Genomic DNA, 23,568 nt, shown 5'->3' on the forward strand with positions numbered 1-23,568 from the left:
GTGGTCAAAGTAAATATTGATGAATATCTTGAAATAACTCTTGGAGTTGACCCTCCACTAAAAGTACTTGAAATTCCCAGAGGCTATGAAAAATCTGAACTTCATACCTCATTTGAAACATGTAACAAATATAGTAGAACTAAGTTTTCTGCTGTAAAATTCTCTATGAATGCAGTCCACACATTTCTATCCTCAAAGATGTGAGAAAATGAATTCATCATTCAGCACAGAAGCAAAATGTGGCGTTAAAAACATTTTAAAAAGCTCACCCCTTTTCTACAAGATTTAGGTGTGGGAATGAATTTGCCTTAGGAGAAGGTTCATTTATTGTCTTGTAAATTATTTCTATATAAATTTTGTCAATTATCATGAATTAACAGCCTGTTGATCAGAGTAAAGGGCCATTTTCAGTTTACTGCCAAAGGTCAGGAGATTTTCTTTTTATTAGTAAATGTACCTAAGACCAAACAAGCCCACAACATTACAGAACCTCTACCCATGTGAGTATGGAATGTTCTGCAACTTATTGCCACACTTTTTTCTTCCACTCGACAATCCAACGTTGCTCTCTGTGAACAGCCCGTTTGTAGTGGATGTGGGAACTGTTGGACAGTTGCCATCACAATTCTGGATGGAAAATCACGGTTAAAATTTGTCTTTCTGATTTCCAGATAAACTAAATTGAAAATAAATTGAAGTGACAGTCATCTAAGCTGACATCTATCTGTTTGCAGTGAATCCTGTAACATGTGAGTTTCATTCTGAATTGTCCCACAGACAATAATAAGCTTTTGACTTTATTGAGCTGGATCTGGCCTTGTTGTGATCAGATAATGCAGCAACCCTCTGTCCAACATCAGGTCTTCTCCTTGCTTTGAATTTTCCCTTCTGGGCATCCACAACATAATTATGATGGCTGTCCATGGTCCCAGCGTCTGTTGTTTGGACTGCATGATCCTTCATGGTCACCCCAGGATCACACACACGCTCGTACACGCACACTGACCGATTGCTCCACTTTGTCGCGCATCCATATGGTCTTTTTATGTCAAATAGGGTGACAGTAAATGGCTGAACCCGCTCCGTTTGAGTCATCTCCCAGTGTTGCTCTGTGTTTCATTTTGCCCGCACGTATGCGTGTCTGTGTGAGTTTGTGTGAAGGGAGGGGGAGACGAGGGAGGCTGAGAGGAGAAGACGGGAAGCTTAGTTGAAATGCGCAGCGCATTCTTGCGTGGAGGGCGAAGCAATCCGCGGGGCAGCGGCATCGCTCCAGATGAGCACAGATCTGACTCTGCTTCTTAAAATCTGTGCTGGAGAAACAGATTAAAAAAAATAAATATTGTTGCATTGTCACTCGGCCTGCAACAAATATTTCTGTATTCTTTTATTCCCCTCCGTAAGTTGTGTCGCCCTGAAGCTCCGAGGAATCCTTCTCGGTCTCAGCCCGGGGAGGGAGGATTCGTCACCAGCGCGCAGGAGTTGCACTGGGAAGATGTGGAGAAAATGGTAAGCCACATCAGAAAATGATGAATTAGAGCTACATCACATAGAGCTGGACAAGGCAGTTCTGCGGAGTACGAGGTGGTGCATGCAAGGGATTGATGGAAATGAGTCTACTGGGATCTTGCGGCATGTGGCGGCTCAGCAGCTAAGGAGGTTTTCCATCAGTGGCTGCATACTGAGCGCAGTTTGCGCGGTAGAGCTCTGTATACAGCAATTATGGAGGTGCAGTTGGGTCAAGTTGGTTAGCCAATGCAACTAACAATAGCAGGATTGGAATGAAGACTCCATCAATATTTATCCTTTTTATGCAGATATTATTACAGCTCAAGATTCCTGCAGGAATTCTCTTCTAAATGATATTCACACATACATGTCTGGTTATATTCATTGCATGAAACAAAGATCTTTGCATATAAAGGTTGTGTGTGACCTTGCAATGCTTTCATTGAAATCCAGTTGTAGCTTTTTCTCTTTTCTGTGGACAACATGGGCGGATATACATGAAATATCCTCCCTCTCTGCTGCTTCCTTCTGTCGGCTTTCTTTCAGTGCCTCAACGCCTCTAACTGTTTGGTGAAAAAGAGAAAGAGTGTGGGTGCAATCCAGTTTGTTTGTAATAGCACACATCCGTCTGGTTTGGTTACACAGTTAAAAAAAAAAAAATTAAACATTGCTGAGCTATTTGTTTACATTACTGAGTGTTCAGCTGCGGCCTCATTCATAAAGAGTGATGAATGAGTTCCATGTCTACCCTGAACCTTGTTCAGTGCCAAACAGGTGCTATATGTTCACCTGTGTCCAAAATACGAACCCAAAACACGACAAACAGCACGGATTCATTTGCGAGAAATGTCGAACAGATGACTTGTTTATCCAAAACCCAACACAGCGTGTGTAGTTCTTCCTTGTTTAGATATTTTGTTCACATCTGGGTCCAGAAACCATACAGTCTTGTTTAGATTTTTTTTTTCAAGTTATGGCAAAGAAATACTTCCAAATGCACAACTTGGACACTGATGTTAAAATATTTGGAGAATAAGGACACAGCTGCGAATGAAAAAGACTGACATTTAAAAATCATCCAATTAGCCTGCTGCTGGGCAGCTTTCAGTGCAAAAGAGACAGAAAATGAAGGAGAGGAGGACAGAAGAATGCCGGACCCAGTATGTGAACAAACAGTGTCTCTGGCGATCAAGAAGAAGTGGATGCTGATGCAAACAGCTGCAAGAGACAAAGCATGAGCGTCGTTAAGGGGTATTGTTGCCTCTGGCTTGACAGAAAACCTTTAATGTTGCAAAACTGAAAAGAAATAGGGAACGTATTGATGAGCTTTGCACACATTATCTGGGAAATCAATAGCAACACTGATGTAAAGTGAAACACAAAAACACAGGTGTCTCTCATCTTAAAGTGTACACAGTGCACATAAGGTTGCAACTTTAGTGCTTACAGCTGCATGTAATATTTTTATTTTCCAGGAAGAAAAATGCTTTAATCTGAACTATCGCACTGGTTGATTGGGACCGTTGTTTCGTCTCAACCTGAAGTCTTCTGCATCTTAACACTGATTGTCTTCTAGGACTGCCTTGTATTCAGGTCCATCCGTCTTCCAAATTTTTATCCTTTAGCGGGACAAAGATTTTCTTTGTCTCCGCTAAAGAAAATCATTACCACAGTGAAACTCCACCATGTTTCACTGTGCAGCTTACCCTACATCACTCAACTGCAAGGATTCCTTATAACTCTCTTTGACCAACTGCTTTGGCATTTCCACTTTCCACAAAAATCAGATCTGTGCAGGGTTAAAGTTGCCCAGTTCACAGATCACCCAAACTAATTTCTGCATCATCTCAGAATAGCCATTGATTTCATGGATAAATTTCTGATTATTGTTTGTTTTACCCAAACTTTATGTTTATGGTGAAAATCATGACTTTGTAGGTTTGTGGTTTTTCCATTCTTAATTTTTGAAGGATGGAAATTACATGCAGGCCCTGTTTCCTAGTTAGATGACTTCTGAAAGCAATTGCTTGCACTTGATTTTATTTGGTGGTAACCATTTTGACCCATCTGGCAAATGGGTAGATTGTGAAGATTCTTGCTTTTTGCAGTTGAAGCATTTGAATGTGGCCATGTAGAAAGAGATGACAGATATTCAGAGAAATTTACACTGATAAGCCTGAAAGAGAGTGGATTTGCAGACTGGAACCTGGGACTATAAAGATGCTCCCAGTGTCGGGTGTTATGGTGCAGCCATGCAGGCGACAAGCGTGTCTTACTGCCCAGTGTGCTGTACGGAAAATCAGAAGTGTCTCTGCATAAAGACATTCTGGGAAAGAGCTTTTAGTTATGCTGTCCCTGCGAATGCTGCTGGTTCTTTAATACTAAAATGGATTTTTGTTTCTAATAAGCAATAATTTACCTCAGATGAATACTTCAGCCTCCAAAAATTACAATTTTTTCTTTAAACATTGACAGGTTTTTTTTCAATTGGCCAATCATTTATTGTCTTTGATTAATTCAGAAAACTAAGTTGAAACTGTGAACTTGTCCTGTCCAAATCTAACATAAACAAACATGTTTATGCTGGTATGTGTGTCTCCTGGGCGAAATGCTAAGTTTTTACAGAGGCTTTGTGTTACAGTGAAGCAAGGGAAATTCCTGACAATGTGTTTCATCTGCTCACAAAATGAAATGAATTAAATGAAATTTAATCACTACACTGTGACTTTAAAACAATTTCAACATATAAAGTAAACCTTAAAAGTGTGTCGTTGACCCTGTCAATAGCAGCTTGATATACTATTCCTCTTCTGTTTTCTGTCCTATTAGTCCAAACAAAACAGAGTAATAATATAGCTGTGTAAGGGTCATAGATAGTACTCATACTAGAACAATTCTTTTGCATCCTCTGGGGTTGGGTTTCGAAAACTGGAGCTAGTCAAAATCTGGGACAAAGCATCAGTTTATGGGACAAGATAAAAAGTCTTTGTAGCCCTAAGAAAGAGAACACTTAGTGAATTACTCTAAGGATGTCCTGAATATATAAAAAAAACAGCAATATTCTAAAGCTCACACGCTCAAAGTTTGAAAAGTGGCCATAGAGAGGAAATTGTTTAAAGCACAAACTGTTAAAACTCACCAATCTGTGAAGAGGTGATGCTTGGATGCTGAAACACTGCAAAAGGAGGAAACTTGTTCTCCAGATCTCTTATATGTAATAATACAATCTAAATACACACAGTCACTGAGCCAAATTATTATGAAATTGTCCACAGAATGTGTTAATAGGTGAGGTGGTGTAGCTCCTTATTTTTTGGGAGTATCTCCTTTTGAGGAGAGCAAAGTGATTGTATGAAATGCAATATAAATGATTATGCATGTCTAATTTCCCAAATCTGCAATCAAAACTCACTCATATCATCTAGATATAATGAGTTTGTTTCCCTGCCACGCCACAGACTCCATATAATGTAGTGTATTCAACTCACCTGCCGCTGGATTTACCCTATGTGTTCCACCTGCTCTTTTTCTACTATTAACTCCATTTTGCCATTTAGTCATTGCCATAATGTGAAAGTATATCCGGTGGTCTTGCCTATTGACCTCTCCGCTTGCCCCTCTGGGCATACACTTCCTGGTTTTCCATTCTGATTTTGATCACTGACTTTTGCCTTTTTCCTGCTCCCTTTTTAATCATCCTAAAATCTGCATTTCAGATAACAACCCCTTCCAGTCTCCTAACCGATCTCTGTCTTGCTAGATTAGATTTGTCAGTTTTGTGGATTTTATATGTCCTGTCTTGGATTCCCATCGCATTCTGTGACGTCACTTGGCAAGCTGGCTTTTCCCAAAAGTTATTGTTGCCTCATTTAGATTTCCACAATCTGGATCAGAGCACCAACGTCATCCTTTTGAGCTGCTAATTAGTGTTCCTCTGCCAGTTCTATACTCCCACCAAAATCGGTACTTTTAATAAACTCCTTAACTCCCATAAATGTACTGTGGTGATTGTCATTTCGGGCCCTCAGAGTCAAGCAATTACAGAAAACAACTGTCCTAGTTTATTAATTAAATTAATTTTAAGTTGCATGTATGCCTCCATTTGGGTGTATTTAATAAATATCCTGTGTGTAAACCCTAGGTACTTTGGTCTAATGATATCTTTCAACCTAAAGCCATAAAAAGTAGTTTTAAAGCAAACTGTATTATACTTTGCCTTCATCTCTTCAACAGCAATAACAAAACAAATTAAAGGCTTCCTCTTATTTGTTTTGGTTGTTGCAAAATGTTTTTCCTCTGTTGCCATAATCTCTGCCTCTGTTCACTGAGAGTCTCTGTTCCAGTGTTGCCCTTTCCCTAATTCTTAACAAGGCACAGTCTCCTACTGTAATAACTATCAATCACTAATGATGCTGAATGAGTTTTAGATACAAAAGCTGAAATTTTACAAATTGAAAATGAACTTTAATCTGCATCCGCGCTCTAGTACAACTGAATCAAATGACTGCTTATTGACCAGGCCTTCACAGAACTTATTGACATGCCAAGGAGATTTTTTTTTTTTTTGGGTTTTGGTGTGTTGGAGCAGGGATGAGTATAAAAGTTGCAAGAAATTCTAAAATAACCTCGAGAAAGGACTCTGGAAAAATCAACAATGACAAATTACAGATGTGAAATATGTAAAATCAAAAAACTCATTGTGTGGTTGGGATCTTTACTTATTTAATAAAATGTATTTAATTACTGGTTTGGTGTTTTGGGACACTGCCTGTTTATATGTCTCTCAGGATGATGTGATATTATTTTAATGGATCCTTTATTTCTTTTTGCTTCAAAGTGTTTTCTCCTCAGACTTGTGATGGCCCAGATCCCAAATGAATTGTGGGAAAGACGGAGCCTAATGGGAGCGAGAAACCAGGCCAGTTTTCATATCCCTCCTCGGTCCATTCCTCTCGGCCCAAAAATTAACCAAGTCTTGTCTTGGTATATTAATTCCTCTCATAATTCTTTGAGCTAAATTTAGCGACATGGACTTGAGTGACTTGCGGAGATATTCAGAGGGAATTAGACCGTCTGGAGCTGGATTAACACATTAGATGATAAATCCTGAAGCAGAGAGTCGATTTAGTTCTCTCAATGACAGATGAAGAGAAGAATTTCAGAGGATGAAGTCAGGGTGGCTTTCAAATCTCGACAAAACCGTGTCCCAAAGGGCAAACCTGCTCTCACTTCATACCAAAGTGGGTTACACCGCTCTCTCCTTTCCATCTTCCTTGTCTGTCCAACGCTGCGTTTCATCACAGCGTTTCTACAGAGAGCGCAGCAGCAATGCAGGTGATTGATCATCACTGTGTTTCCTGTTTATTCCTGAGGGAAAAAAAAACTCCTCTCCCTGAGAGGATTCATTAAGGCTAAGACAAACACCCACTCACATTCTCAAACTTTTTTCTCCTCCTTTTTGGTGCTGCTTTACTCACACAAGCGAGTGGAACCCAGTGTGAAATATGTGCTTGAAATTAATCAGGAGGATGGACGTGCCTGTTTGTGTGTTGTTTTAATCAAGTACTTTTTAAACAGAGTTTCAGACATTATACACACTCAGGCTGACTGAGTTGAACATGAAAGCTACCGAGACTCATTAAACCGCTGATTACGGCTCGGAGACGATGGTCGTGAGCAGCTGCTGAGCTCACAGTCACGGACAAAAAAACCCCCAAAAACATGCCCACACATTCTGATTTCCATTTCTGACCAACTTTAAACATTGTGTGTGTTTTGTTGAGCTGCTTACACAGCTGTTTCCAACATGGTCTTAGTGTCTCTTTGAATTTAAGTGAAACATTCTATTCAAATTGGCCTTGGGCTGTAATATGGTCATTTGTATCTTGGCGTATGCAAGAACAGGCAGGATAATTTCAAAAGTCGACACTATAAACTCTGAGTCCCTTTTTATGTTATGGTTTAGAACAATTTGAAAAAGCACAGTGAGAACAAGAAGATAACTGTTTTTGTTGCTTTTTGTAGTTTTCACAAATAAAAATCCAAAAAGTGCTTTTAAAACCTTCTATTAGAGATCTGATTATATGTCTAAGACCTTACTCAAGAAAGGAAATCCTGCAGAATGATCCTGCCACTACTGTGTTTCACCATGTGAATTAGGTTTCCACCACACATGGATTATGCTTTATGGCCATTTTCAGCTTGTTGTTAGGTTGTGGTTGCCGCAAACTTTCAACAAGATTTCTTGTGAATTTCTTCTTATTACTCTACTGTGGCGGCCAAAGTTGTAAAATACATGATTGATGTTTTTTTTCTGTATATCAGCAGAGACTCCCAGCTGAACTATGGATCTCTACAACTCCTCCAGACTTTCCATCAGTTTCTTTGCTGCTCCTTTGATTAAGCTTTTCCTTGCCCAGCATGTCACAGCCATGCCTTGGTAGATTTGCAGTAGTACCATGTGGTCACTTGTTCATTTTTACAATGAAATGTTCAAAAGTTAACATACTTTTAACTGACTTATCTGGTGTTCTTTTCATTTGGTCTTCATAATTTTGTTTGTTTGCTAATGTCTCTAAAACCTTTGGAATGAGCTTTTCTTTGGAAATCCATCAGAACTCAGAGTGTCTGCAATGCTACATGCAAATGTTGTCGTGTTATTTAAGGAAAAGAGTGCATGAGTCCAACTGTGTCATCGATAACGCTTTATTCTCCGATCCTCCAAACATCATGCATAGGCCTCATCATACAATCAGCATCACCTGCCTGCCTGAGCCTGACGCTCCCTTTTATGATGTCATCGCAGGTGGCCATTTGTAGTTTTTAAACATGCATAACATTAACACCACAAATGTGATCATCTGTCTTTAGTCTTTATTGTGTGCAATCTCGTTGCTTCATGTTGAACGCTAGATGACTCCAGCAATTTGAGCTTAATGTTTTCTCCCGAATTTTTTTTTCTACATTTAATTTGAAATATTTGCTGTTGCTCCCATAAAAGGAAACGTAGTCCGATCCAAGAGAGTGTATTTCCAGTTGAGCAGAAGAAGAAGCAGGAGGAGGCTGCAGGTCCATGTGCTCAAGTTGGGATCCAAACTCAGCAGCTCTCCCAGTCGTTGCCATTGACAACGCTTGCTGCTGGCAGGGATTGGTGGAGTAGGAATGCCAAGCTGCCATGATCTCCCTGCGGGACGAGGCCCGAGCGCCTGGTCCTGCTACTTGGCTTTGTTCGGCAAAACCCTGCTGGCTTGACTCATGCTGCTTGCACCCAAGCCTATTAAACACTCACATTCACAAGCTTGTAATTGGCCCATTTTCATCAGAAAGCATCAACTGCACAAAAAACAGAGTGCAGTTCACATAATTGGTTAATCCTATTGATTAACAATATGTCTGATTTTTTTTATGTACAAAATCAAAGCTTTACAGTGTCTTTTGGAAGCAAAACTCTTTTAAATATGCATAAATGTCTTTGAAAAGCTTTACACTTTGTTTTCTTTGCTCTAAACCCATTTGTACCTTATATTAGGAGACAAGTCATGTTTTGTGAGCAGGCTTAAAAAGAAAGAGTTAGAATGCAGAGCATGAATAAAATACAACAATAATAGCCTTTTTTTGCTCCACTATCAGCAGCAAATTGAAAAATAATAATAATAATAATAAAAATAAGAACCTATACAGTGAGGGCAATTTTACAACTCAAGAGAAATAACACTGTACAGTTAGTAAAATCTGCATCTAAATAAATTTGCAACTGAATTGGCATGTTTAAAAAATGTGTTTATTTCTGCATAGAAAGCATCAACTGACAATCACTCAGTTTTAGTATTCATCATTATTTTCTTGAAACAGATTCAGAGTTAAACTTAGTGAAATAGAGTTTTGATCAAACACAAAAACTCTGAACTGGATTTTTGATTTAGGTGTGCACTTATAAAATACAGCTTGAAGGTTGTTGCAGTGCAAAAGGGCCAAGTGATGAGAAAGGACGTAACATCTTTCTTTGCCATGCTGGTTTCAGATCCCGAGGTGAACTGGCATCTGTGTAGCTGCAGAAACTGGAAACTACTGAAGAACAAAATGTTTGCTGTTAAAATCAACTTTCTAACCCTCGCCCTTCTTCTAATTTTGCCTTCGGTAAGTCCTACATTTTTGTGATTCAAACCTCAGTTGACTGTGTAAAATCGTCATGATCAGATGCCTGCTTAAGATATGAATCTAACTCGGATCATATTTGACAGTTCACAAATTACAAAAGTAGTGGGATCAAAACAGGGCTTCCCTCTGTTTGAACAGAGAAGAGGCTTTTACTGATTTGAACTTGTGCAATTCTTTTTAAACAATACATTTAATTTATAAATGATTTCTTTGTTTTCACATTTTTTTTCAACGTGGATTAGATAAAGACCAAGAATTGGATGGACAAGTTATGAAATGTGTATTTTCTCTGATGAAATGGTTATGAATAGAAATGTGATCTTTCCTCTAGGCAATATGGCTAGATCCTATGTTTGAAACAGACTCATATTTTATGCCCAGTCTATAAATTTTCTATACAGAGGCTAATTTCATTAGCCTAAATTCTAACCTGTTCAATTTATTGCAAAACCATTTATTATTTATATTATCCAACCCAACTGTGTACAAGTTTTAACCATCTGGTAAATAACTTGAGCTGTGTTTGAAATAATCCTGATTGTTATTATTCCATTGTGTGAGGCAGCAGAACCACTAAGGCATTTATGCAGCATGATGCTACCATCTCTGTATTGAAAGCCTCCCTGTGACTTCCACAGACATGGTCATTGTGGCCAAATGGTTCAAAATTTTTCTTCCCTCGCCACAAAATTCCTCTCACGAAGAAATGTGTAGCTTCTCAAATGAACAAATCCAGTTGATTTGTTCATGCGAGGAACAAATCCCCACATGAATCCTCAGCATGAATGAAACTACACTTTTCATTCATGCTCAATTTGTTCATTTCAGAGCAAGGACTTCTTTTGTGGTCAGCACCCACTTAGTTTATGGTAAGACAAAACACTGGTAATGCCAATCCCCTGTATTCTAAGGGGAGTCATAGGGATGATGCAGACAGATGTTTGTGAAACTGCCTGTCTTCTGCACAAGTGAATCATCAGTTTAAATGTAATGAAATAAAACAAACCAACCGAGTCAGCTGCAAGTGTTGACATCATCTGAATAAATTAAAGATTGATCTTCACACACTTAAAGTAACCATATGGAGTGTCTGCATCAATAATTCATTGATCAGCATGTGGTAGGAACAATGGATAAAGATCTTCTTTCATCATTTATTCAGTGTTTGTTCAGCATTATTCTGGCCTGTTAACTGTTAAAAGTTCAACATTCCCCATCGGTCATGAACATTTTCCATGTTTGTGCTTTTTTCGTGTGTTGTTTATATGGACTGGAGATATCACGAGCCCTTTGTCTTAATTGGCATGAATCAGTTTGTAAATGTGTAGATGGGTTTTCTTAGAGTTTCTCAACACTACATACACACTAACTTCACTAGAAGACGTTTAGATTTTGCTCTTGGAGGATTTTGCTCTTGGAGGATTCAGTTACGAGCCGATACCTCTGAGCATGAGTCTTCACACCTGCCAGTAAATAAGACTAAATTTAAGTGATTTTACAAGTTTTTTGTCCAGAATATTTATGAGTTACCGTTTACAACTTTATTTCAAATTGTATTAAATTAATCTCTTCCCTTGAAGTATTCACAACCTTTGCCAACATCTTTACATGACTGTGAATTAGAACATGATTCACACAATTCATCTCTTTATTTATATACTTTTTATATATTTAGAGGTTCTGTATTTTATGCTTTTTTTCATATTAATCATCATTTTTACATTGTTTTTATTGTGTGCATTAATATGTCAGTCTGCTTGAGTCAGTTTGCTGTTTTGTTCATAACCACATTTGACTTGTTCAGCACTTTGGTGAAATTTAGTTGTTTTTAAATTGCTTTATTTATTTATTTTACTTGACTTGATCTCTTTTCGCTGCTAAAACTCAATGTTTAAATGCTCTCCTGACACACTTTATAGCTTTGATGTGACGTATTCCTGACCGGCGCCTGCACTGAGACTCAAAATTTCACATAAAAAGACCAATTAAATATCCCGTTCAGTCTGCCTCACTCCTGCCGTCACCTCTCAGAGGAGCTGTAAAAATGGTGTACGTGGACTTGACCTCCATCTCTGTGGTTGTATCTCAGAGCTGTGACCACCTTTATGATCTCTATCTCCGACTGTGAAGACGTCACTGCAGCAAACGCCTCTCTCTGTCCGTGTCTGAGTGTTTTAGCGATCAGGAGCTAGTCCTGGCCTGGACCAGTATGAAAAAAGTACATGCCTGAGAGCTTTTGTTTTCACCAGACTAATGCAGTTATTCCAGGGTCAATTCACATTGTGATGGCTGCCAGCCGCTGTGCAATGATTTATTTAACTGTGCTTAAACACTTCCCCGAGCGATGACCTCTTTTATTTGTGTGTGGGTTTTTTCTATTCTATTTTCCAGGGTTCGAGGCAACAGGTCCCCTCTAACTGCGTCATCAAGAGGGAGCAGGAGAAATGTATGGAGATGATGGCTCTGGAAGATTCAGACTCAGAATTTGGTAGGTTTTTAATTCCTCACCAGCATAGTAATTGTTCATTTAACAGTTTTCAATGAGGAGCTAAGTAACACTGAGATTAATAATTAGAACATCTTGAGGGTCGTCATACTAATGAGCAGTAGATAGTTCTACCAGCTGTGGTTAACTCTGACCTGCTTTGTCTGCAGGGTGATGATAAAAGGCTTCTCTGTGCTCCTCTGTATGTGTAAATCTGCCTTATTAGCTGCATAAAAACAAAGAGAAATCTTTTTTTTCAGTCTGTGTCTCCAGTTTTTATGCAGAGATCTTGATGGTTTTGGGACTTTAAAGTTGTCTCATGGTCATGATGATGAAAATTTAATGGGATTAGTGACTGATGGGCATGTCTTCGGCAGTAAGCATGGAGGATGAGGGGGAGATTACACTGAGGAGCTTTTCTTCACCATGTTCTCTGATTTACATGACCAGAAATAATAAGCATACTGCTTCAGCCTTTTTCATGTTTTGCTTGATTTAGGCATTAAAGCAAGTGACAGAATCAGATATTAGCTGATTATGCTAGAAACATCCTATCTTACTCTGAAAAAAAACGTCTGCTTCCTATGTGTTTTTTCTGGAAAATAAAGTGGCATATGTATCACTATATATATAAATAAAGAAAAGAAAGAAATTAACATGTTTTAAATATATTTGTTTGGCCTTCCTTGATGTGAAGAAGGTAGCTTGACTGGTTAAACCAGTTGTTTTTCAAACTGGGACATGCTTAAAACATCTTGGCACTTTAAGATGTGCCAAGATGTTTTAATGATCCATATAACTTATTTAAAAACATTTCTGTGGCAGTTATTTAGTAGAAAACAGCTCTTATTTCATAAGGGAAATATATGTGTGGTTCTGCAATTTACGGATATCCAAGCAACTGGGCACTGACCTTATAAAGTGGTATTTTGGCGTTTTTGTGAATGTGCGGTGGCCTTTTAAAACTAAAACGAGGCATTTGTGTTCACACTGCGTCCTCAGACTGTCCGTGGTTCTGGGACAATCTTACATGTTGGCAGCCGGCCAAGGTCGGGGAGGTGATCCAGATGAACTGTCCAGAACTCTTCTCTCAGTTCATGAGTGAGGAAGACTACGGTCAGTCCTATCTTATTATTACATTTACTAAAAGCTCCATTTACTCATTCTGTTAGCGGAAAAGCCTTTGTGTCAAGAATTTACATTTCAAAACATTATTCAAAACTTTGAACTGGATCAGTTTCTTTGTAACGTTTGGATATGTTGTTTTATCTCCATTTTGTTTATTTTCACTACTTGGATGTGATGAGTTTTGTGCCGATTCATTCAAAACTTTTCACATTTATGCATGATCATTTGATTTTCTGTATTTCATTTAGGAAATAACTGTAGTTTTTCTGTGCCCACAGAATTGGGGAAGGTGAGTCGAAACTGCACAGAGTTTGGCTGGTCAGAGCTCTTTCCTCATTATATTGAAGCCTGCCTGTATGAGGAAGGAAACAGCAGCCACCCTGTGAGTTTACCACCGACTGTCAGTTTCAGACCTTCATATTGCAGCCTCTGCACTCAGTTCTTATTGTGTTCATGTTTTTATTTTTGTTCAGGACATGTATTATGTGTCAGTGAAGGCTCTGTACACAGTGGGCTACAGCACCTCTCTGGTGTCCCTCACCACAGCTATGGTCATCCTGTGCAGATTCAGGTGAGGCTTTCAGAAAGAGAGAAGAAAGAAAAATTGTGTTATCGATGTGTTGGAAATTTGTTACAGACAAAATCATAATGTTTAAATAGTTTAAAGTGGCTAAAGCTTAAAAAAGTCAGACTGAAAGTCAGAAGAAATAAAGCTACTAAAAATCATGCATCTAATCAAAAGGAAAAAAAGAAAAGATAAGAAAAATACTTGATACCCAGATTTGTTTTTTGTCATTGAACAATATACTACAATAGTCTGTTTGGAGGGATCCAGTAGCTGCTTGCAGATAGCAAGAGTCACGTTTTAAAGAGTCTAAGGTCAAATTTGATTCTGTGCTATCATCTGTGTTGGTGTGACTGTAGAGTGTTTAAGGCTTGGGGGGGAAAAACAGTTTCACAAACTGTCTATGGATGTTTGGGGTCTGAATCTGCCTGAGGGGAGTGTGATGAAGAGGTGGTTCGGTTATTCAGGGACTTTTTAATCCTTGTGAGGAAGCAGTTGCCCAGTGAGCTGGACACTGCCCAGCAAAATGAAAATGCTGCCAAATGATGATTATAATGTTACAATTACTGCAAAACCAATGAGCGGAAGATTAGTAATCTGCTATTTAGATATAAAGAAACATCATCTGGTATAGCAAACCAGTAAATATGCTAACATCCATTATAATGAATGGATTCAGGTGATGAACATGTTGGTGGAAACTGGCTTCCCAAAAGCCAGTAATGCAAATGAGTTCATTAGCATTTTGGCCTCTGATTATTTTGCTTAATTATGTATCATTATGTGTTGGTCTTTGATATACAACTAAAATACACCACGGTTTTTGGTGGTAATGTGAAAAGGTTTGTATGCTATGAATACTTTATACAAGAGAGCAAATTTTCAAAAATGTAAAAAAAAATCACAGCATTCTGAAACAAAGACCTGTTTATGTTTGTGAACTAAGTCCCAATTAAGCTTTTTATGACCCATTGCATTTATATTTCTTTTTACTACCAGTTGATAATGTTTATCAGCAGGCAAAATAAATACTTGAATATGAGCATCTTCAGCATGCAGAGTTCTTCTTTGCTTTCCTCACAGGAAGCTGCACTGCACCAGGAACTTCATCCACATGAACCTTTTCGTGTCGTTCATCCTGAGAGCAATTTCTGTTTTCATCAAAGACAGTGTGCTTTACGCAGAGGAAGACAGTGACCACTGCTTCATACACACTGTAAGTTACATAAACACACGCATGCACACGCAGGTCTTTTCTTCCTCTTGGTGATTCTTAACTCTCTGCTTTCCATCGTTCCTGAAGCTGGAGTGTCGAGCTGTGATGATATTCTTCCACTACTGCGTCCTCTCCAACTACTTCTGGCTCTTCATCGAGGGTCTGTACCTCTTCACTTTACTGGTGGAGACTTTCTTCCCTGAGAAGAGATACTTCTACTGGTACATTGTAATCGGCTGGGGTGAGATCTCTAAACCTCGTCTAAATGAGGTGGTCAAACATTTGATGCATTGATTGCATCAGTGATTGTGATTTTCAACAGGAACGCCAACAGTGTGTGTGACCATCTGGGCGGTCCTGAGGCTGCACTATGATGACATAGGGTTGGTTCTAAATAAAAGATGAAAGAAAACTTGTGCTGAGGTTTGTGTGTGCATGTTGTGAATATTTTTTGCTCTCTCAGGTGTTGGGACATGAATGACAATGCTGCCATCTGGTGGGTGATAAAGGGACCTGTTCTGGCTTCAATTATGGTGAGAAACAATGATAAAAACACACATACATTGTCTCAATAATATGTACCGATTTACAGTTTCCACATTTTGTTCCATTACAGACTTCTTCTAAAGCCAATTTTAATACAGTTTTCTTTAAATTAAAGGAGGTTTTCTTGTGTCTTTAATGACTAATATCCACAAATTCCTGAATGGTGGTGTAGTCTATATGCAATATTCAAAATAGTGTTTAATCAATTGAATTTACCCAAGTTGAGCATAATCAAGTTGTTGGAGGTTTTCAAAGATAATTGGTGGAAAGCAGAAGCACCAGAGATGTTTAGAGTGGAATAGGAATAGATGTGTACATCTGATGTTTAAATGTTTACATGCTATCAAAATTAACAAAATATATGACAGTCAAGTTTGGTGGTTTTGTGTAAATGAAGGAAAATAAAACTTATTAGTTTTAGAATATCTAAAATAAAAATCTGGTAAAAGGAAATGGGTACAAGTTACTGGTGAAACTACTCTGATAAAAAATGTTCTGTTGTTGGATGCTTTACACAGTTAGATCAAATACATTTGAATATTGAGGGAAGTTTTCTATTATACAGATTAATGACATTTTCCTGTGTGTGTGTGTGTTTGCAGATCAATTTTGTACTCTTCATTGGTATCATCGTCATCCTCGTTCAGAAGCTGCAGTCTCCAGACATCGGTGGGAATGAGTCCAGTATTTACCTGTGAGTAAATCTTACATCACATTTTATGTCTGTATCAAAAATATTTAAGACTAACAACAAGTGAAGCTTTATCTGTACGATGACTTCTATAAGTGTGCTTAGGCTTTCTGTTGTTAACGATCATAATATAACAGTGGCTAATATTTGCTGTGTTGCAGGAGACTGGCCCGTTCTACTCTGCTGCTGATCCCCCTATTTGGGATCCACTACACCGTGTTCGCCTTCTCCCCGGAAAACGTCAGCAAGAGGGAACGCCTTGTCTTTGAGCTCGGTCTGGGATCCTTTCAGGTGATTCTGTCCACTTCCTGAATAACCTTTTTAGCTTATTTACTCGTAGAGAATTTACATAGAGAAATGTATGACCTGAACCTGTGTCAGACTGAATCCACAAATTTGGACTAATTTGATTGAAACATTTTAAAGCGTTTACCTTGGTTCCCCCTACTGACAGAGAGAATAAATATACATTCACTTGTTCATCTTTCTGAATAATTATTTAATGTGTGTTAGAATCCATTTTCTAATGTACCAAAAGAAACTTTGTTCTTATTTATCTTTGTCTTATTCTTCCTTCTTTTCCTTTATTATTCTTTAAACTTGTTAAGCAAGAGATGAGATAAGACATCAGAACCAAAAATACACACAAAACTAAATGTTTTTCAAAACTAAAATATCTGCTTGTTTTTTAATATAATTACAGCCTCTACTTCAAAAGTAGATTTTGTCTGGATGAGAAGTCAGAAAGACTTTATGCCCAAACTGACTTGGATTTAATTTTCACTCAGTTCTATAAAGTTTAATTCTACACAGTTTCACAAATGCTAATCATTTTTGCAGGTCATTAAGGTGGCTTTCTAAATGAATTTCACTATCTCCTTTTAGAGTGAACTTCTGCATAATTACTGTGTCTTATTGTTAAGACATTTGTGTTGCAACTTTTATTGCAGTAGCTTAAAGATTGGACTTAATTTAATGGCTGAAACGCAGAGGCTTGTTTTGCAGCAGATGTGGTTCAAATGAAGCCTAGGCGTAAATTCAAACTGGAAGACTCTTTAGCCCCACCTGCATCATCCAATCGGTGCATCCCGCTGATCAACGACGACCTATCATCGCTGGACCAAGCCATGTCACAGCCAATCACCGACCATGCCCCAGTTGATAAGGACGTCCATCCAAGGCGTCTTCCGCTTCGCTGCTGCGCTCAACCCACCTCCACTGTCCTGGCTCTCCATGACATTCCTATCAGCATCGGGAATGCACATCCGAGCTTATCGCAGTCACAGCTCGATGTCCTTGGCCGGGGCCCGAGCGCCAAAGACTTAATTTATGCATGTCAATAAACTTTTCTAATGGCTTTCTTTCTGTGTCTGAGTCTCTCCAGATTGAATGTTCAGTTGTGTTTTATTTTCCTGCAGGGCTTTGTGGTGGCTGTTCTCTACTGCTTCCTGAATGGAGAGGTAAGTCTCAACTTAAACATTTCAAATCATCTCATTCAAGAAAGTGCATCAATGCAAGATTCAAGAAAAACATTAGCTCCTGATTTCAGATATTTAACTTACAAAACCTAAATTGCCTGGTTAGATTTGTTTTTATGATTCTTTTTTCTTAATAATTTATTGCTAAAAGAATATTGTTTTCAATGTTATAATTGCACTGAAATCTGTAATAAGCAGCTCATTACACGTAAAGAATAACCTCACGATGCTAACGCAAAAACTTTTTAGAGGTATTTCATTTGCAGTTACATAACAAGAATGAAAAGAAAATCTAAGCTAAGTTTGTAGCATTAATTGATAAGTGGATAATAACAAGAGTATTTTTTTTATAATTTACCCATTAATTTAAATTGGCGTTTTTTTTTTTTTTTACATGCCTTTCGACAAAAAGGCTGTCGTATATTTGATGTATGATGGATAAGAACATATTTTTTTAAAGTAAATAGATATTGATGGAGAGAAAGAAAACAATACAGTGAAATTGATATCTAAAATGTAGAAAATACACAACAAAATTTAATAATTCAAAAATAATCAAAAACTTTTTAACAAACAACATGAAATAATAAAAAATAAAATATATCAGTTGATTAATTAACAGTTGTATATGAAATAAAAATAACAAAAGTACTCAAACTTATAACAGTGTAATCTTACAGTTATATATTGTAACTGTAATATTAAGTAGTATATTTTCTAGATCAAAATTCAATCAAAGCGAGCAAAGTTTTGTTTTCTTGTTGCAGTTTTTAAATGTTTTTGAATATCTATTCTTGATTCTTTATTTTCTGTTAGTCAGTTTTTGTTAATAAATAATTGCAATAATTGATTGCATGCCTTTTCATAGTTAAATTTTTAAAATGTAAATTTTTTTAAATGTAGCATACTGAACCTCAAGACTCATTAAGAAAATATTAAGAAAACTATCTTGTAAATGTATTTTATCTCCTAATCCTTTGGAAGAGATTATATTATTATTCAATGTTTTCCTTTAGTGTTTATGCTTTTTAGCTTATCTGTTTGACATGCAGATGCGTTTGGAGCTTTTTTCCAGCTGATTTTGATTCAGCACAGATTACTTTAGCTCAGTTGTGGAGAATGAAGGGCAGCGAGCCTGTCTCTATCCAGCACGGTCCATTAATAATGACCTTGTGAAGTATATCCCTCAAGGTGCAATCGGAGATCAAGAGGAAATGGCGCAGCTGGACGGTGAACAGGTACTTTGCTGTGGACCTGAAGCACCGGCATCCTTCGCTGGCGAGCAGTGGGGTGAACGGGGGGACGCAGCTGTCCATCCTCAGCAAGAGCAGCTCGCAGATCCGAATGTCCAGCCTGCAGGCCGAGACCCCGGCCACCTGAGTGGCCCCTCTGGGGATGTCTCTACCGGACCTGCCGCCGCCGACCCCAGCCCGCCCACCATCATCCCAATGACCAACCTCACCGACCCGTTCTTCAACACGGACCCTGATGAATCCACCATGGAGACACAGCTGAACTCCAGCGACCCCAAACAGCCTCTTGTGTGAACCTGAATGTGCCAAATAAGGACTCACTGCACTCTGTTGTTTCCTGGCTGAAACATTGAGAAGTATCGCCTTCTGTCTCTACGTGTTGTGATAGTTTTAAAAGTTGTCTGGTGCTGCTGAGCAACATGACGGGACCAGTCCGTTATTTAGGGACGTCCTCAAACTGTTGATTCCAGTCCGTCCAAATGTTACTCGGCATTCCTGTTTAGCTCGTAGCTGCAAAAAGACACTAATCACAGAGCTGTAAATAACTTAGAAGAGTGAGAGATTACTTTTCATTTTGCATTGGGTTTTATTTACTCTGGAAAAGAAACTTGTGTGACAGCTTCAGTGGCTTTGCAGGAGCTGTTGTTGTGACTGTCAGCATATCTTGTACAATTTGATTACCGGATTAATCCTGTCGCAAAGATGACTGAAACGTTAGTGGAGAGTAAAAACAATAATCTGTGTTGCATCAAGCGAATTGTAACTGTGGTTTAAAGAGCTTACTCCAAATTCTTTGCTGACACTCAGAATAAATCTGCCTGTCTTGCACCGATTTTCAACACTGGTGTCTACAGCGACTTAAAGCTGCAAGACTAAATTTATGTAGTGACCGTTTAACGGACAGAGACAGAGAGTTCTTGCTGGTGTTTGTGTCTGGTTTCACCTACAACAGAATAATTTAGACAAACATCTGCAGCAAATATGATATAAAGTGACTATAAATGTTTTATTTATATTATTCCTTACTGTCAAGCTGTGACTGCTTTATAGCGAACATGTGTGATGAATCCAAGCAGAAGAATGTCAGGAAGAAAAATAACCAGTGGTTTTCGTAAAGAAATGTCTAGCCAAAACAGACGCAGGGTTTCGATTCTGACTTTAACGTTTGAGAGACACTGAGGTTTGTCTAATACGACCACAAACACCTCTTTTAAAAACTTCAGCGCTGCTCAGAGGACAGCCACCAGTACAAAAAATGTCAATGAAAACATTGTGAGTTCATTTACTTGCATGAAGTTGAAGTAACTGTTGTTATGCAGTTGTTTTTGTCTTTCTCTCTCTTTTTTCTGAGAAGTCAGTGCTTTAACTGGATGCAAGGTTTATTTTAGTGTTGAGTGGGCTGCTGTGGAGCCAGATCACTATAATAAATAATAAGATAAATATTATTCCGTCACATCTAGTGTCTCTTTACCAGAGATAATATAAAGGTCTTCAATGAAAGGTCTACATCCTCAGAAACCTCAATCACTTTCCAGTTTCTGTTTCTTGAGGTATGCTTGAGAACCCAGGAGGAAGAATTATATGAAGTATGGTTTTAAAATAAAGTACACACTGTTTTAACTGTTTGCATATCACAATGATAAAATGATCAGGCTTCTACCAGGTTGTAAAATAATTAGATCTACCTTCAAGTGTCAGAAAAGCATAACCAAGGCCACACAGTCAGTACTAAGAAATGAAGATGAAGCAAAAATGAAGATACTGTTTATGAAAACCTAAATACACTTCATACGGTAAATTAGCTACTTGTGGGACAGATTTTAGTAGCAGAAGCTCTCGATAGTCATTTTCTTATTGTTTGACTGGATCAGACTTTCACACAGTTCAGGTTTTTTGCCACTCTTCTTTCCAATCATTCTTAAATCCATCAACATTTGCAGATATTTGTTTTTGCACAGATTTTCAATCAGATTGATGTTTAGACTTTGACTAGGACATTAAACACCTTCATTTTTTTTGCTTTTTCAATCATTGTAGATTGGCTGCAGTGTTTATCATCATCCTTTAAACCTTCATACCTCCACTACTGTACTTGACAGTTCATCTGCAGCTCTGCAAAACTAAGCTGAGCTGAGATATTTTTTGTGTGAATTCACTTCACACAAGCCACATCTATTCAGTGGCTTTGCTGAATAGTAATCTGATTACTTTGTAAATGACCCAGTCTTATCCAGATGGATGGACTACAACTACTGTTTCTCTAATTTTATTGCTGCTGACTTTCTACCTTTTCATCTGTAAAATGTTCACCAGCAAACTGAAAAGATCCTACTTTCAAAAAGGTGGCCACACTTGTTCATTTGCTCAGATCCTTTCATAAGCAGAACCTGGCTTCTAAACTCCTCTTTATGTCAGAGTCAGACTAAAAGAGGATACTTGACTTTTCCATCTTTGAGAAATAACTATAAGGTAAATCTGTAGTGCTCTGGACACCTGATGTTAGATCAAAAATACTTTTTACTACCTGGTTAAAAAAAAGTTCCTGTTTATTGTCGCCTGATACTGAAACCCTCCAAAATGAAAGAGGGTGTAAAGTGATGGCAGAAGAAGATTTTTTTGTTACTGTGGTGGAATCCTTTCATTCCAAATATGACTTATTTGATTACTCACTGTGTAATCAAATAAGTCCCATTTTTGCAGCTGTCATCTGCACATTTCTGCAGATGTGTCCTTCTGTCCTCTGAATCTCAACGCTCCACACTGCTTTGTGTCTCCAGAAGTGCCTTCAAGCACAAAACCAGTATTTTGACTTCTGTTTAATAGTTTTCTTAGCTTTTAAAAACAAAACTGCAAAGTAAAACAAAGGGTTAATGCACAGTTTTTCCTTGCTTGTGTAAAAAATCTTGTACTTAAAACATGGAAGCCTTGAGAGTACTTTAATCATTTTCCTGGATGAGTTAAAAATCTGACTAATTGTTTTCACTAAAACAGTGTTTTATCTCACAATTACACTGTTCCCTACATCATATGTACACATTTCAGTGAAGTTTTATGCTTTTCAGGAGATGTAATGGATTCCACATATTTTTAAAAATATGTAGATTGTGATATTTGTATTAAATACTGATTATTTATTTATGTCAGATAATGACAGTATTGTATTGTTTTATGTATTCATTATACATAATTTGGTTCATTTTCAGACTAAACGGCATTTTCCTTTGGAGCCTAAAAATGATAAAATGGACCAAAATTGATGTATTTAAGCTTCATCACATCTCTTAACCATTCCCTCTTACACAGAAGTGACTATTCCAGACATTCAACTTTGAGCACATATCAGTGTAATCCCCACACGCGTCTCATCCATGCAATGAGGGAAGGGCTGATCAGAAACTGTACCGTCCTGCTGTGCTGTGCGTTCACCCTGAGCTGCAGTAATAGCAGCACAGATCCAGCTGCAGCCAAAAGAGGGCCCAGTTCAAACTGGGGAAAGGGCTGGACAATCACGCATCACCTCCGCTCTGGCTCAGTTAAACATCCATCACAAACATTAAAGACAATCTCAACTGCTTTATTTCCTTTGGCTGTTGATAAAGGAGTTGGAGCCTTATTTTGCCAGTACTATGTTGATGTCAGGCAAAGGAGTTGCTATTATTATCCTGCATCTATTATTTGAACTCGTTCTGAAGTATGAAGTAGTTAGGTGAAGTCTTCTGTAGCCAACAGTTGTGACTTAAACTGCAGTTTAAATGTGCAAAACAGAAACAAGCTGCAAATGTTGTACTTTGTAAATGTAAATGGAGTTTTATGTGAATAGCTGCCATCTAAAGATTTTATGCTGATTGTTCTCATGTTTTTAATATTATTTTCTTAAATAGGGATTGTGTTATTAAATAAAGCCTCACGTAATTCCCCTGTACTCAGAAAGGCCGATGCATGCATTTTTGTGAGACAAGGTTACAAGAGAGGATATTCTCTTGAGCTGAAACTACTGTAATGACAGCATGAGGCAGCAAATAAGCTAAAAGGTGTGTTTTGCGGGGGTTAACTGTGAAATGTTTTGTGGATCTTAGTTCTCACTCTGTAAAAAAGCTTTTCCTTTGAATGTTAACAAACATGAGGGAAAGTACAGTGCCATAAAAACTGCAAGACTTTTTGTTTTTACTGTGAAGCATGGCCAGATTTTTTATTAGTTTAGTGTTTGATTTAAAATGAATGCATAACTATATTGATTGAATCTGCTGAAATGATGACATTGGGTTCAGCATTTTGTTACTAGGTTGCTGAATGTATAATGTGAGCTTCTTTTAATTGCTCCTTTTCGATTGTTTTCATTGTATTATCTTTTTTTTGTGAATATCAAGTGTTTTTGTATATTATGAAAAAAAAAAGTGTATCAAAATAAATGTTTAACTTGTTGGCTCACTTGTTCACTCAAATTTTTCATGCTGCCCCAAAATGTTCACAACAGTAAATTTATTTAAATTTTGTCACTTTGTATCAATAAACCTCAATGTATTTGATGTGGACTTCATGCCAG

At 37.9% G+C, this 23,568-nt stretch overlaps 1 protein-coding gene across 2 annotated transcripts; it reads left to right on the top strand.

Moving 5' to 3' along the window:
• The first annotated feature begins 1,204 nt into the window (after positions 1 to 1,204).
• On the top strand, positions 1,205 to 23,453 carry adcyap1r1b (adenylate cyclase activating polypeptide 1b (pituitary) receptor type I). 2 transcript variants are annotated; one of them, XM_055051952.1, is made up of 14 exons: positions 1,205 to 1,506; positions 9,527 to 9,642; positions 12,055 to 12,151; positions 13,151 to 13,264; positions 13,555 to 13,658; positions 13,750 to 13,847; positions 14,925 to 15,057; positions 15,145 to 15,298; positions 15,380 to 15,440; positions 15,521 to 15,590; positions 16,206 to 16,297; positions 16,456 to 16,585; positions 17,713 to 17,754; positions 18,951 to 23,453. In XM_055051952.1, the coding sequence occupies exons 2-14, from the start codon at positions 9,586 to 9,588 to the stop codon at positions 19,317 to 19,319; spliced, it is 1,521 nt and encodes a 506-aa protein (XP_054907927.1). In that variant the 5' UTR covers positions 1,205 to 1,506; positions 9,527 to 9,585; the 3' UTR covers positions 19,320 to 23,453. The 2 variants fall into 2 exon arrangements, with proteins under 2 accessions (XP_054907927.1, XP_054907935.1); XM_055051960.1 differs by having other exon boundaries at positions 18,964 to 19,250.
• The last annotated feature ends 115 nt before the right edge of the window (positions 23,454 to 23,568 follow it).

Source organism: Poeciliopsis prolifica, unplaced genomic scaffold (assembly GCF_027474105.1).
Source record: "Poeciliopsis prolifica strain line A6 unplaced genomic scaffold, Auburn_PproV2 SCAFFOLD002, whole genome shotgun sequence".
NCBI lineage: Eukaryota > Metazoa > Chordata > Actinopteri > Cyprinodontiformes > Poeciliidae > Poeciliopsis > Poeciliopsis prolifica.

Bases quoted from the DNA above. Each gene is read 5' to 3' on its own strand.
- adcyap1r1b (XM_055051952.1), top strand. From the start codon at position 9,586: ATGTTTGCTGTTAAAATCAACTTTCTAACCCTCGCCCTTCTTCTAATT. The intron at 12,152-13,150 runs GTAGGTTTTTAA...CTGCGTCCTCAG, and splicing joins AGATTCAGACTCAGAATTTG to ACTGTCCGTGGTTCTGGGAC. The intron at 13,265-13,554 runs GTCAGTCCTATC...CTGTGCCCACAG, and splicing joins CATGAGTGAGGAAGACTACG to AATTGGGGAAGGTGAGTCGA.